We start from the raw sequence: 14,714 nt of genomic DNA on the forward strand, positions 1-14,714 counted from the left end.
AATAATATTTTATATGTGACTATTTTTTTAAGTTTTTGTGCAAATTTTTCAAATAAGAAGAATGGTTAAACAGTTGGCCAAAAAAAATGAAAAATAAAATTAATTTGGGACGAAGGCAGTAATAATCTTCAAATGTATCCATAAATGCCACGTGAAAGAAACTATGGAAGTGTGTGCGCTTCGTACGTAGTACATTCTAAAATAGATTGTCACCTCACCCCTGTGCCAAAATAAACACAAACATTCCTGTTCAAATAAACATAATCCTCTTATTTAAGTTTTAATTAGAGTGATTATTTATTTTGGAAGGGAGAAAACAATATTCTTATCTACTACGTATCGATTTGTATATCAAAACATTTTATTCTCATGATATTTCATATGTGACCAGGGCGGATCTGCTTAAGCCCCCTACGGCTGGATCACCCTGCAAGATAAGAGAAGGAGACGGAGGAAAATGAGAAAAATGATAAAGAGTAGGGGGCTAAAGAAGAAAGAAAATACTAGTCTCATCCCTCTTGATGGGCTAGATCCGTCCTATAACTGACTTAAACTGACGTACTACTTTCACATTAAAAAATGATATTTTATATTTTATTTCTCTATATACATATATTAACTAGGAATCTAATTTTTTAGATAGGGGAATAACAGATGCTGGCTGCATAAATCAGCAACACATTTGTAGATGGTAGACTGTAATAATTAATTAATGACCAACTTAGATAATTTGCTCGTATACCTGATACAACTTTGGACTTGGCCAAATTTACGGTATATTTTATTTAGTAGTGATACTAGTCTAGTAAAATTTAGATCTAATCATGTATTTTTATAAGTATATTAAATATTTTATTTGGAACTTTGATAAGATATATTTATCAATTTATCAATTTTAATATGATATATGTTACACGAAGTTATTGCAAAGTTATACATTTTAGTTCAAATTTTACAATTATAGAATTTTTACCATACATGTTACCGGTATAGTATAATAAAATCAGATCTGATCCGTTAGATACAAAGCAACAAATGACTTATAATCATTAGAGGGTACCTTAAAAAATGCTTGGACTTTGGACTAGAGTATATAGTGGTTTTCAATTTAGTTTTGAGAATAATTTTTCGGTCATTTTTTTTACTTGTATTTCTTATTTACCAAGGAAAAAAACTCGGCGACCAAAGTGACGAATAGGACTCATTAAATTAATCATAACAGTCAACGCGAATCTAAATATTCTGTACGCACTATCGTCCGTTCGATCAAGGAGTCACACGGTAAGTTAACGCTAACATTATGACGTACTGACCGCGCCACTGGCTACCAGAGCACAAATTAATGCATGATTAATTAAATACTAACGTGAAGAAACTTAAAACATACATTAATATAATTTTTTAAGTATTTTTAAATAGATACCATTTAATAATTCATGAAGCACGTGGGCGAAAAACAAGCGATTAGAAGTTAGGTACTCTGCTAAACATGCCCTAAAAGCTAAAATCTTATTTCTTGATCTTAATATGAAACATATAGCTCATACATGTGTATTTTTTTGTTGGTAGATGTTATGTGGTACACATCCATGACTAGTTTATATTTTTTGAGTGATCAGAACTTTGGCCATATTTTATCACCTAAGTTTTACTTTGAACTGTCAAAACTTTTAATTTTGACTGGATAAATTCTTCATTGTGTTATGATTTGGATAACCCCAAATGATTTTCTTCAATACACATCCATAGTATTAAACATATCAGCTTTGGTACAACAACAAAGGCCGTGTTCAGCTTGAGGGAGGTAAGTTAACTTATACCTAACACGGAAAACATAATAATAGATTAGTACATAATTAATTAATTATTAATTATTTAAAAAATATATAATAGATTAATATGATTCTTTTAAAACAACAATTCTATATTTTTTTAAAAAATACTCCGTTTAGCAGTTCGAGAAGCGTGCGCGTGAAAAACGAGGCGGTAAGTTAACTTACCGGAGGCAAGCGTGGCCAAACTCTCATATATATATATATATATATATATATATATATATATATATATATATATATATATATATATATTCAGTAAGTTAGGCGAGAAAAGTTATTTAGGTTGGTTCAAACCATAAAAATAACAAAAAAAAAACAGAAAAGATATATTTAAGGATTGTCCAAAGTAAAATTTAGGTAATAAAAGATGGTCTATTGTGTGTAACTGGTATTTATTGGGTGCTCCCTGCGTATTTGTTACGTGGTTTCAACTCAAGATTTTCTTGAAAGTTACATATATTTTTCCATGTGGTTGTACACTTTACTGATAACTAGCATATTATCCATGCGTTGCAACGGGATCTTATTAAAAATATCATTAGCACTTTATTAAAATAGAATTAATAAAAGTGGTTTGATATATAGGTCTTAATTTTTTTTATTTTAAAAAATAGGAGTGAGTTGGTGGTGAGGTAGGTGGCAGATTTACCACCACACACCACCACCACTGCTACCTTTTATAGGAGTAGTAGATAATTAATAATATATCCTATGGCTAGTTTGTTTGGAATCAACCTTTACCACAGTACCTACGTACTAGAAATGACTTTTCTTATTTTATCCAAACGGTCATATCTATTTTTACCATCAGCTGAATTGAATTACCGATAAGAAAATCAAATGGGATACAAACAATTGTCCAATAAAATGAGACCCTCCAGGGCTTGGATGGTTTCTACTACCACTGGAGTTGATAATATTTATTGATGCAGGCTGACATGTGAACCCGTATATAGATTATTAGGCTGACATGTGAACCCGTATATAGATTATTTTTATACGGTTAGCGGATTAAAATGATGGGGCAATTTTGTAAACTTATCACTGGTTTGAAATATTATTGCAAAATTGTCACTAAAATTACAAAAATACCACTAAAACTGTCATTTTAGTTGTATCCTTGTAAATTAAAAAAAACGGTGACAAATTTGTAAAAACCCCTGAAATGATCTGTTGGCAGATTTTCGCAGGGCAAGCCACTGACATCCCTGGTAATATTCCCTGTGGTAGTACGTATTCACCAGAGGTAGACATGGACTGAACCACATGCAAATATGCAATGAAGTAGGGGTACTTGACAGGACAATATATAAGTTAACCAAAATAACTTCAGTCCTTAGCTTTAAATTTGGATCCGAAATACAAGTAGTGAGTCAACTTGCTGTTGGGTATTTACTCTCTCGTTTTGACATGCTCATTGAGTAGCACTACCTCCGTCCAAAGATATAAATATTTCTACTTTATTTAGTATAGATTAGTATAACTGTAAATAGTGCTAGAAAAGCTTTTTTTTATCACATTTAGATATCAAAAATGCTTCCATTTTAGAACGGAGGGAGTGACTACTAGTAATTTTCAGAAGATATGTAAGATGTTTTGATCTAAATATTGTGGCATCAATAATTAATCTCCAAATAATAAAGTATCAAGTGTAGTATCATCATGCAGTACGTACAGTGTTATACATAGATTAATCGCAATGCATTTTTAAGCAGTGGGCATCATCAGAGGCTAGATTACAGATATGCAGACACCCAGCTTGGTGTTACATAGCGGAGTGATGCAACATTCAGTTTAGCCGGAGAGGGCGCTGGTGTTGTAGACGAGGAGGGCGCCGCCGCCGAGGAGTCCGGCGAGGGTGACGGCCCAGATCAAAAGACCAGTGGTTCCTGCAGATTGATTACCAGCATACAAAGATCACATAAATAATAATTAACCTTTTAGGAGTAGCATATAGTTGTATGCAGCAGTTAGCTGGATGTGGCAGTATGAGTAATTAATCTGAATATAAGAGAGAATCATAAGTTTCTTAATAATGTACTATATGAATTATGGGTAAGTATTCATAAGAGCAGTAGTTAGCATCTTATGTAACTTACACTGGAGTAGACATGTAGCTCTACCCGAGTACTAGCTCTGTTCAAAAATACAAACATTTGTATCTGGGTACATAGCCTAGAATCCTTATGCTATTTGTGAATGAAAGTAGCCATTAGCAATAGCCAGAATAATTGGTTAAGATAAGATATTGCCTTTCTGGTTTCTAGGGAGAAAGAAGTCTTCATCACATCACAGGTTGTTGAGAAGACCCTTTCAGATTTAGTACTTACTTGTAACTAATTTACTAGACTGAACATCTATCTGCTCATAGATTTGGTGGTTATAGTAATTTACAGCATATTTCTGCATCTGCGTCTCTCTTTTTATTCATCTAAGACTCTCTGCTTGTATGGAAGTATTTCTTATAGATAATAGATGGCAATTATGGCTGTAAAAGAAAGGTTACTTACCACCAACGTAGGTGTCACCGCTGGGAGACCATTCCTCCGGCGAGTAGATTGGGCTGCAAATCGGCAATGAGTTTGTCAGATTTAGCCAATCGATTGCTAAGGATACTACTACACCGTAAATAATATTCCTTCGCGCTTAATTGTATATTGCATCTCGGTTACCTGTAGCCGTCGACGTTTGCGCCGTACTTGTCAACGAATTGGTACACACCCTTACCCTGCATCCGTCACAAAATCTATCAGTTTTAGAGCCTGCCAGATGGAATCTGTAACTGAACAAAACTTGCAGAATTGTCTCTGAAACTTGGAAAAAACATGGGGTGTCCATTCTTGCATGTTTTAGAGTCTGTAATCTATAGTTTCTTGTGTTTGAAATATAAACACCACCATGCAAAATAGCTAGCAAAATTTCGAGTGAAAAATTGACAGGTTTTGGAGTTTGGACAAGTCCTGACCGTGCTCTTCCTGCCAGATGCATCAATATCGACTGACATGCCACCACCAATACCTGCAAACAAAAAAGATAAACCACACAGATTCAGACACTGAAATCCACTCAGCAATAAGCAGCACAATCAGCTGAAAAAACTAATGTCTCGGTCTGAATTCAGAAAGAAAAGTTTCAGACAGACCGTAGGGCTTGTCGGTCTTGATCTTCTTGCCGCCGCTGCAGACGATGGCGAAGGAGGATCCCCGGCGGGAGATGGACGGAAGGCCCTTGGCCACCAACGGCGAGGTGATCATGGAGGTTGCCATCCTCAGCTCAATTCAGTAGCTCACTCTCACTCACTGTTTCTCAACTGATCTGATGGATGCAAAGCAGATGTGGCCAGCAATGGCAGCTCAATATACTTGTGGCGCCAAAACCTGGTGGCCATGCCAGTCACCACATGATGGACAGGATAATGCAGGGTGCACACGTGTGACCGCCGCCGTGCCACGTGGCAGCACGCGTATGGCCCGGTCCTGATATGCCAGTGCCAAAACGTTATCCTCTGGGGATTTTCAGTGGACATGAGTAAAAGTTTTGTTTGGCCACTGTTAACAGGGAAATTTTGTGGTGCAAGGATTGGACAGCTGATCTCTTCACCATGAAAATCACCAAATGAATCAACCAAGAAATGAAAAGAATCAGCAAACCTGTGGTGCCCAGGCCCCAGGGTGTCAGTGACAGAGGCTCTGCTAGGTGCCAATGGATGCAACTGCAGTCTGGAATGTTCTGGCATGAAAGATAGGATGAAGAAATGGATGTTAATATGGTCATTAGGGCATCACATCCAGATACCACTAATCAAATTGTTACTCGAAATCAGGAAAGATGAGACTTTGCTCACGAGGTAAGAATCTGGGTTGCACGCTCTTTGGCAAAGATGGGATTAAACTATCATATTGTCAATGGGAAAATGAATAAATTCTGAGCCTGTCACAATACAAGATAAGGTAGGTGATTTTCTTCTCACAGGGTAATTTCAGCCACTGGTAGTTAGTGTACAACAAGAAGACTGAAAATCAACTTTTTATGTGGGAAATAAAAAAGCACGAACAACTTAAACTGGATGATAAATAGATCAAATCACAGTTGTCTGGTATCTTCTTTGATCTGTACCCCAAATTCCCAATAGAGCAAGCTCCTTAGTATGTTCCTTCATGTCCTTCTCAGCCTCAGCTTTGCTGCCATTGGATAATATAAATCTACCAGATGTTATAAATTAGTAGTCAATGTTATTTTTTTTAAGAGTGAAAGTTAAATTTTGAAACTTGTTACTACCCAAAACAATAACATCAGTAATCTGTGATTCACGCATGATGCAGCACCGAATGGTCTATCAAGATTAGCTTGATCAGCTTGGCCTCTTTTTTTTTCTTTTGACAACTAGCTACTGTGTCTGATTAGCTTATCTTCGCAACTTTAAAGCTTGATTTCACAAATAATAACATCACGAGTAGTTCCTAATTCAGCTTTTTTTGGTAGAATTAAACAGGCTGTTTATCATAGTATCTCAACAATAGAATCATGTTGTTTCCCGGCCAACATATTATATATCATCAGTAAATTGGTATAAATTACAAATATACTGTAACTCGTACTGTACATCGGTTTACAACCTGATGTTGATTGCTTAAAATTGCATATCATGGTACAATCCAAGACTATTGTTCATCAGCAATTCCATAAACTCTGCATTTGAGGGGAAAAAAAACAATGCAATTTATCCTCAAGAATACAGAATATAAGTATCCCAGTCGTCTACACATTGACGAAAAATCAATTCATTGGCAAACTGCTACAAAATTCCAGAATCTCAAATCCTCTATTTACAAGATTCTGGCAATGGCATGCCAAACCATCCAAAAAAAAAGCTGCATGCCCTAGCCATGTTGTTAATCCTAACTCTTGTACAAGTTTTGTACACGGTGTTGTTATCACCAATTGCCTACTATTCACAGTTGATAATGTCAAATACAATAATAGCAGATGAGAACATGTCAAAGGAATTCCAAGATGAGATGAGGAAATGAGAGCAAATAAATATTAACTAATTGAACCTATCTGGAAATAAGAGTATGGGGCCATGGCACTAAAATCTGAATTGATGTGGAAGATAAACAAAGATGACAGCCAAGTGAGTTTTACTATAACAATTAACTTAAAAAGTGAAAATATCATGGAGAACACTGGAAAATTTATCTGCATGCTGTGATTAGAGAATTTGATGAAGACTACATACACATGATCATTGGTACGAAAATTCCTTCATAGGACATGGGGGGGGGGGGTGCTGAAAGGACAATCATGATAAGGAATCAGCAATTAGTCCTGAAAGGACATAATCATGAGCTGTATACTATGCACAGATTTAACTACTCAACAGGAATATTTGAACATGCCAAACAAGGGATCCAAATTAACTGCGATTGATGAATTTGGCAGTCATGTGATCATTGTCAAGTTCCATCGTAGGGACACAAGAGCATTTGAAACGAAAAGGAAGCCTTGGCTCTCAAACAGACAGAAAAGGAGTTCTTACCCTGTACTAACAATGGAATGATTCAGCTATCACTGCTGAAAGGACAAAATCACAAGTTAAACCACGCAGAGATTGAACTAATCTTAGAGATGTACTGGGAATATTTGAACATGACAAACAAGATGACCAAGGCAACAAAAATAGGTCAAGGTTGAGAGCCTAAGGAACGTAGAGCACTTTGTTCACCCCTGGGATACACATAAAGAACATAGAGTACTCTGTTCACCCCTGGGATACACACTTAGATAAGCATGAGATTCATTGAAACTTGTGTGGATAGGTATTTGATGCTCTTTCCTGGACCCAAGGAAATTATGGATGGCAAGAGAAGTTGAAAGGAACAGACAGAAGTGTCCAACTATATCAAAAACTATAACAAGAACCTTAAGTAGACATTATGAAAGCTTTGATCAAATTCTCTGCCGATTGCTTCTGTTCAGTGGTGCCAGATATGCGAGCGACATGGTCGTGACGAGACGATTTTGATTCGATAATTTCAATGTGAGCTCCAGAAATCTGCAATGATACTCAAGAAATTAAACATCAATGCAAAGGAGAAAAAAATACACTACAGTCCTACCAATAAGGCTTTTTTTCCTAAAAAATAAACCCACTGAGGATGTCAGAAATATACCAACTACTAGCGCCATCTCAAAATATTATAACGTAGGGCGAAATTCGTAGTACTAGGTTATGTCACATCCAGTACTAGGTTTTATTATTTTGAGGAGTTAGTACATTTTTAATAATTCTTTCATGTTAATCCTGCTAACAGATTACACCCTTTCCAACGAAATCCACTTAAACGAGTCCAGTCTTGCAGTTGTATAGACAAACACCATACAACACATTCCAATAATTTTAATAAAATTAGCAAAAAAAAAATAACTTGCATGGTGTACTGGAAAATGGAATATTATTTTAAGAAACTTAACATATTATTAGTCTACATAACACGTAATGCATGAACCACTGAGGCAATATAATTTTATAATATTTTTTTAACATCTAGTCATTTCTCTAGATGCTGAATCCAAATCAAAGGTAGAACGAAGTATTATTACATTCTACACATGAGGGGTGTATACCTTGCAGAAGGCAAGATTTGAGTTAATGCACCAGCTTCATGAAAAAAGTGCAAGATGCCAGCAATATGAATGATAAACTAACCTTTCTAATGTTGTCCAAGTTTGTGCCATGTTTCCCCATTACTTTTGATAGACCACTAGCAGGAATAGTCATTTCCATATGCGGAAGACGTCTATCAAAGGTAGTTAGAAAAGAGGATTAAAACAAGAGGGATGAAATCAGATAACAAGTAATCATTAAAATAAATTATAGAATGGAAGGAGCAGCAGCACTTGAGATCAGAATTCATGGGAAGTTCTATTCCAACGTACCCTCCATATCCCTTTGATGTATATGAGGAGAGTGCTGGATAGCCATCATCTACAACCTGATGGAGAATATCATTGGTTAAGCTGACATCGCAAGATTATATGTATATCCCATTATGAAGATCAAAGGACATACAAATATAGTTAATCACAAATCAAAATGGTGTACCTGCAAGGAGCTGTACCCATACGAACTGCTACGTGGATATGCTTCCAAACCACGTTCGACTTCACCCCTTTGATCGTAGCCCAGGGGAGTGATTTGCTGTCTGTAAGGTAATAATGCAGGCAAAGGGAAACTGCTTGCATACAAAGGATCAGTAGTGGCAGCGGTTAACTTCCCATCCTTCTCAGAATTTTGCCTGTCCACACTGTCCCTCAAAACATCATCCCTGAGTCTTAAAACTATCTGAACAAGAGCATCACGCAGGTTGTCCACTTCTCCAAACACCTATTTGAAATGGCAATTTAAATCCCAAGCTATCACACTAACAGACTATTTTAATGGTAAAATAAGATACCTCGACAAGCTCATCACTGGAAGACGCCTTCCGTGGTTTTTCACCCTTTGATATGTAGATAGCTGCCTTAGTCTTACTCCGCATGTCATTGACAATCGAACCGCCCTTGCCAATAAGACAGCCTATTACCTTACCCGGAACAAGAAGGCGAAGATTAATTTTACCTTCACTGTCATCGTTGATCTTTGATTGCAGCAGCAGAACAGCTTCCACTGCTGCAGACTTAGCATCATCCGTGGCCTGAAAGAGAAGGTAACACCTCAAATATAGCACCATAACATAGGGCAGAATCAGCAAAGCTTTAGAAGTGTGGTCTAACCTCAGTGGATGTGATAGTGATTATACTTTCCTCTCTATCATTTTTTGAGTCATCAACATCTATCCTTGCACCACTCTCTTTCCTTATACTCTTTATCGTCACCCCGCCTTTACCAATAACCAACCCAATCTTGCCAGCAGGGCATAAAACACGCAATAATAGCTCCCCAGAACATGTTGGTGTATTATAAGCAGGAATTACAGGAAGCACAGATTGGTAAATAGGCAATCGGCTATGAGCATCAGCTGATACTGCAAGTTCAGGAAAATGAGGTGTTGACCCTAAGATCGATAGACTTGGATGTCCAGAAGAAATGGCAGCATCTGAGGGCGCGTAGAAGTTACTAGATGGATAAACAGGAAGATCAGAAGGAACTATAATGCTTGGAGGAAGTTCTGAAACAGAAGTTTCAAGAGGAATGTTCTCTTTTGATGGGCACTTGTAAATGATGGTCGATACTGCAAAGAGTGCCTTTCTGACAGCTCTAGCATCACCAGTTATCTGTTTAGCATAAAAATGCATTATACATAGCAATTAACAGAATTTATATATAGAAACGCAGCATGGATATTGTCAAAGGTAGCAGAACTTAAAAGAGTGGTTATAAAGGTGTGTACAGACACAAAGTTCAGCACAAATAAAGAACAAAATTCAATAGAAATACATTTAGCTTTAGAAGTGCATTTACCGAACAGATTAAAAATAACATTTTAAAGTATTGTACAATCATGTTGTAAATTATTCTAAAAGGTGGTGTTGGTAAGTGTGTGCTGTACACCAATCCTCTCACTCCCAAAGATCTTCTATAGCTGTGAATATACTTAGACATATCTAATGTTTGCAGGACCTTTTCTTGAAAAATGGATTATTCACAAATGTCTATATGTAGGTGGTTGGTTGATCTCATGCAATGATGTGTACAATTTTTAGCTCAGAGGATAGCTAATTTTACATTTGTAGAAGTATATTTATTTGGCAAATATCACAATGCATGGGTACCGCTAGTCAAACAAATAAAATATAATGATCATATTACAAAACATATGTCAGGGTCAAGGAAATTATGTCAAACATGCAATATCCTCCCCTATCATGTTGGCAAATAATTTTAATTAAGGAAAGTGTAGGATGGGAGAATTTACCTGAACAAAATTATCAAAACTCATAGCACATGAGTGGGTAACTTCATTTGGATCTTTTGGGGTCACTTTAATAAATGCTTTTGAAGTTGACCGAAGCCTCTTGATGACAGCACCAGACTTTCCTATAACACTTGCAGATTGACTAGCTGGTACAAGGATGTTTGCTTCTTCATTATCGGAGTCACTAGTGATGGACAGAGCATCAACAATTGCCTCATGTACCTTGAGTAATGCATCTTGTGCTGTGCAAACAGGCTCCCTATCATCATCGTCATTAACATCTAGGTTTCTATGCTTGACATAACAATATACCAATATAACCCTTTTGTCTGCACCAGGGTAAGGGTCAACGACCTTGACTTTAGCATTGGTCTGTTGACGGATAGAGTTTATCACCTTGCCATTCTTGCCAATTACATTACCTATTACTCTGTCTGGACAGAGTATGCGGTAAACAACCAATTCATCGTTACTGGAGTTTTCCTGGGTACGTGGTACTGGCCTCCTCTTTTGGTCCCTCCTATCTTCTCTGTCATGGTCCCTGTGTTGCTGAGGGCGTTTACCAGTATGCCTCATTTCATTAACTGCAAAAGAGAATGCAGGATAAAAATATTATTTTGTTAACTGCAAAATGAAATGCAGGCTAAAAATCATGGTTGGTGTTACAGATGAATAAAGAACATCAAGCACTTAAGTACTTTCTGAAAAAGGGAATCTATGAGGACTGGGGAAACTACGGGTCATAAATAAAATGAAAGCTAGCAACCAATAAATAGCCGCATTTGGCAACACATTTTACATTGCTATTTAATATTTATGCAGTACAAAGCAAAATGGTATCCAACAAAACAAAGGCAATGATGCTGGTGAACCACTATCAACATTCACCCAGCAATACTTGGCAATTAGATTATTTTAAGGAGAATTCAACAAGCAAATATTTTGGATTATTCATATAATGTCAAACATTAGCACACAAACCCAAAAGAAACGAAAGGGGAGAATAAAATCTGTAACCATTATCCCGTCGAGCTATGAATATGTCAGGCGCAACATTTAGTAGAAGACATTTGACTGAATGCACATGACTACACATAAATTAAGGCATTGTAATTGAATTATGAAATTAAACATACATGGCGCAAGCGGCACACATGGGTCTTGCGCCATACATAGAGGCATAAACGATATAGCCCCAAGGCAGGCATGCAATACGAGTCCCAGAGGCTACAGCTACCCGATTTAGCGATGAAAGTATAACAGATGGTGAAGTGAAACCACGAAAAAGAAGTGGTGGGACACATTGGAATCCCTAGAGGGACACAGCGATTGACTGAATGGTGCCCAACAAGGCAACAAGCAAAACATGACTAGTCGACTACGAAGCAATCAGCAGGAGCAGCATAGCAGAACACGGGCGCATCACGAACACAAGGGATTTGGAGGAGCACACACTACTAGAGAGGGGAGGGGGAGGCGAGCAGAGCAGAGCAGGCCAACCAAACCCTCCTCTTCCTCCCACAACCCCGAACCAATCCACGCAAGAATTTCGATTGTAGCAGAAGGGGGGGAGGGTGTGGGGGGACCGACATCGACGTCGAAGGCAAGGACGTACCGAAACCGCCACCACGCATCGACGGCGGGGGGAGGGGACGTGAGGGGCGGCGGCGGCGAGACGGGGATCGGGGAGGAGGAGCGGAAACCCTAGAAACAGGGGGGCGGGGGGATCGAGTAGACGGGAAGCTGGGGGTCGTCGTCCTCTCCCTCCCTTGAGGCACCTGCTGCGTCACGGTTTCGTTTTGGAGAACAAGTCCGCACCTTCGTTTTTTTGGAACGGATTTTCTTTCCGGATAACGCGAGTCACGTAAAACGATATTATCAGTATTACGGGACAAGGTTTGATAAGTTACGGATAAAATTATACTAATTGATATTTCCTCGTACCAAATAATAATTGGTATCGTCGATGAAAAAAGACAGCACTCTTCGTAATGCCATTAGTAAACAAGTACGCTCCAAAGCACCATTAGTAAACAAGGTATTCATACCAAAACGCTAAAATTCACCAAAAAGTCACCATTCTACCCCTAAACCTTGTATTAGCCATATATTATTTCAGAAATTAGTAAAAATTATAAAAAATATTTATTTTTAATAAATAGTCATCGAAAATATGAATAATTGTTTTTTCACGCAAAAAAATACCATGAAGTCTTCAAAAAGCCATATATTATTCCAGAAATTATTTTTTGCACCAAAAATAATTATTCATATTTTCTATGATTATTTATTCAAAAATAAATTCTTTTTATATTTTTTATTAATTTCTGGAATAATATACGGCTAATACCAGGCTTAGGGGTAGAATGGTCACTTTTTAATGCCTGTTTTTAAAATTTTAATGTTTTGATATTACTACCTTGTTTACTAGTAGAGTTCTCGTTTACTAACGACGTTTCGGAGAGTGACGGTGTTTTGGCAATTTTCCCGTATCGTCGACGCTGCGGCGAGACCGCGAAGAGGGGCGGTGGGGTGCGGGGAGGCACGAGGCCAGCGGAGGGGAGCGGCACGCAGATTGGCGTTGGCACGAAGCACCATAGGGGAAAGCTGGCGCCGATGCGTGAAGTAGCGCGGAGATGGAGTAGTGCGAAGGAGCGGCACATGCGTCAAAAGGCAGTGTAAGAACTTCCGTCTGGACGCAAATATGTTTTATAGATTTTCTGTAAATATTAAGTTCTACTGTGTACGTTCCGTAATAACTACTATGGGATTGGATTTGTAAAAAAGTAACATTGTGATCTTTTCATAGATTAGTATCGGTTTTTTATTGGCTTTTATGTACACGTTTCATAAATTATTAAACGGTATATTGTTGAAAAAAGTTTTATATAGAAATTCACTATCTTATATTTGTAAAGTAGATTTCTAAGTCTGTGGTAGCAAATTATATCAATTATATCATTAAATAGTTACCACATAAATCAAATAATGTTCATTAGCTAGAGCCCAAGTATCAAATAAATTATGTACTATATTTGGTAGCATCTTCGAAGAATATTTATCTTTTAAGTCATGTTTAGTACTATTAGCCCTGTAATTGACTCCATCGGCGATGTAAGACACTGGTTCGTAAATAAAATGAAAAAAGTTTTGATAAAGAAAGTTTAAAGAAATCGTATTACTGTTTAGAGTTTGGAAAGCTGGTTGGGGATAATCCCAGGACTATAATTAGAAAATACCGGGCCCTAATCACTTTTATTTGCTTATGATTTATGATTTATATGGCTTCTAATCTTCTACTACAAGACAATATATATAACATATAGTAGTAGCCTAAGAAATATTTATTAATACTATAAGAGAGTATCTACAAATAGTAACCAGCCAAATGAACACAGTTGACTTCAAGTCAACGAGTCAATTATACAATTACTACAGAATCAGTGAGGCAAGACGCACGAAGGAAGACCATAATAATTACATAATACGGAAACGACAAGTATAAACGTTAACTCAAGAAAAAGATAAATGTCCTTTTTCTTATTTTTTGTAAATGCATCGATCTTATCTATCTCTTCATTAATACATTGTCACGTTATTAAAAAATATCTACATAATACCCTATTTATTACCCATAAAATTTTCGCTGATACTGGCCTTGGAGACGACTTGCTTTTCTTTGCTCTCATTTTCTCTGTCTTCTTCTCCGACTCTGACAATGTCCATCCTAAAAAATACTCCAGCCGTCCCTAAATACGTTGTTGGTGTTATACATGTTTGACTATTCGTCTCATTCAAAAAAATTTACATAATTATAATTATTTTTATATCATTTTATTTGTTGTTAAATATATTTTAATGCATATATATATAGCTTTACATATTTTAAAAAGTTGAATAGAATAAACGGTCAAACCTATGTCAACAGTGTCAAATATTTAGACACGGATGGAATAAAAAA

General features: G+C 36.9%; 2 protein-coding genes across 2 annotated transcripts; both read right to left on the reverse strand.

The window, feature by feature from the left end:
- Positions 1–3,446: 3,446 nt before the first annotated feature.
- Positions 3,447–5,216, reverse strand: LOC102715778 (photosystem II 10 kDa polypeptide, chloroplastic). The gene is made up of 5 exons (XM_006659142.3): positions 4,978–5,216; positions 4,801–4,853; positions 4,508–4,563; positions 4,346–4,398; positions 3,447–3,724 (listed from the first exon to the last, which is right to left on the reverse strand). Exons 1-5 carry the CDS (start codon positions 5,099–5,101, stop codon positions 3,630–3,632), a joined length of 381 nt encoding a protein of 126 aa, XP_006659205.1. The 5' UTR covers positions 5,102–5,216; the 3' UTR covers positions 3,447–3,629.
- Positions 5,217–6,134: 918 nt separating this feature from the next.
- LOC102716058 (KH domain-containing protein At4g18375) lies at positions 6,135–12,570 on the reverse strand. The gene is made up of 8 exons (XM_006659143.3): positions 12,369–12,570; positions 10,754–11,337; positions 9,612–10,112; positions 9,293–9,532; positions 8,941–9,222; positions 8,775–8,830; positions 8,545–8,635; positions 6,135–7,890 (listed from the first exon to the last, which is right to left on the reverse strand). The coding sequence occupies exons 1-8, from the start codon at positions 12,385–12,387 to the stop codon at positions 7,759–7,761; spliced, it is 1,905 nt and encodes a 634-aa protein (XP_006659206.1). The 5' UTR covers positions 12,388–12,570; the 3' UTR covers positions 6,135–7,758.
- Positions 12,571–14,714: the final 2,144 nt, after the last annotated feature.

The sequence above is a fragment of the Oryza brachyantha genome, chromosome 8 (assembly GCF_000231095.2).
Source record: "Oryza brachyantha chromosome 8, ObraRS2, whole genome shotgun sequence".
NCBI classification, from domain to species: domain Eukaryota; kingdom Viridiplantae; phylum Streptophyta; class Magnoliopsida; order Poales; family Poaceae; genus Oryza; species Oryza brachyantha.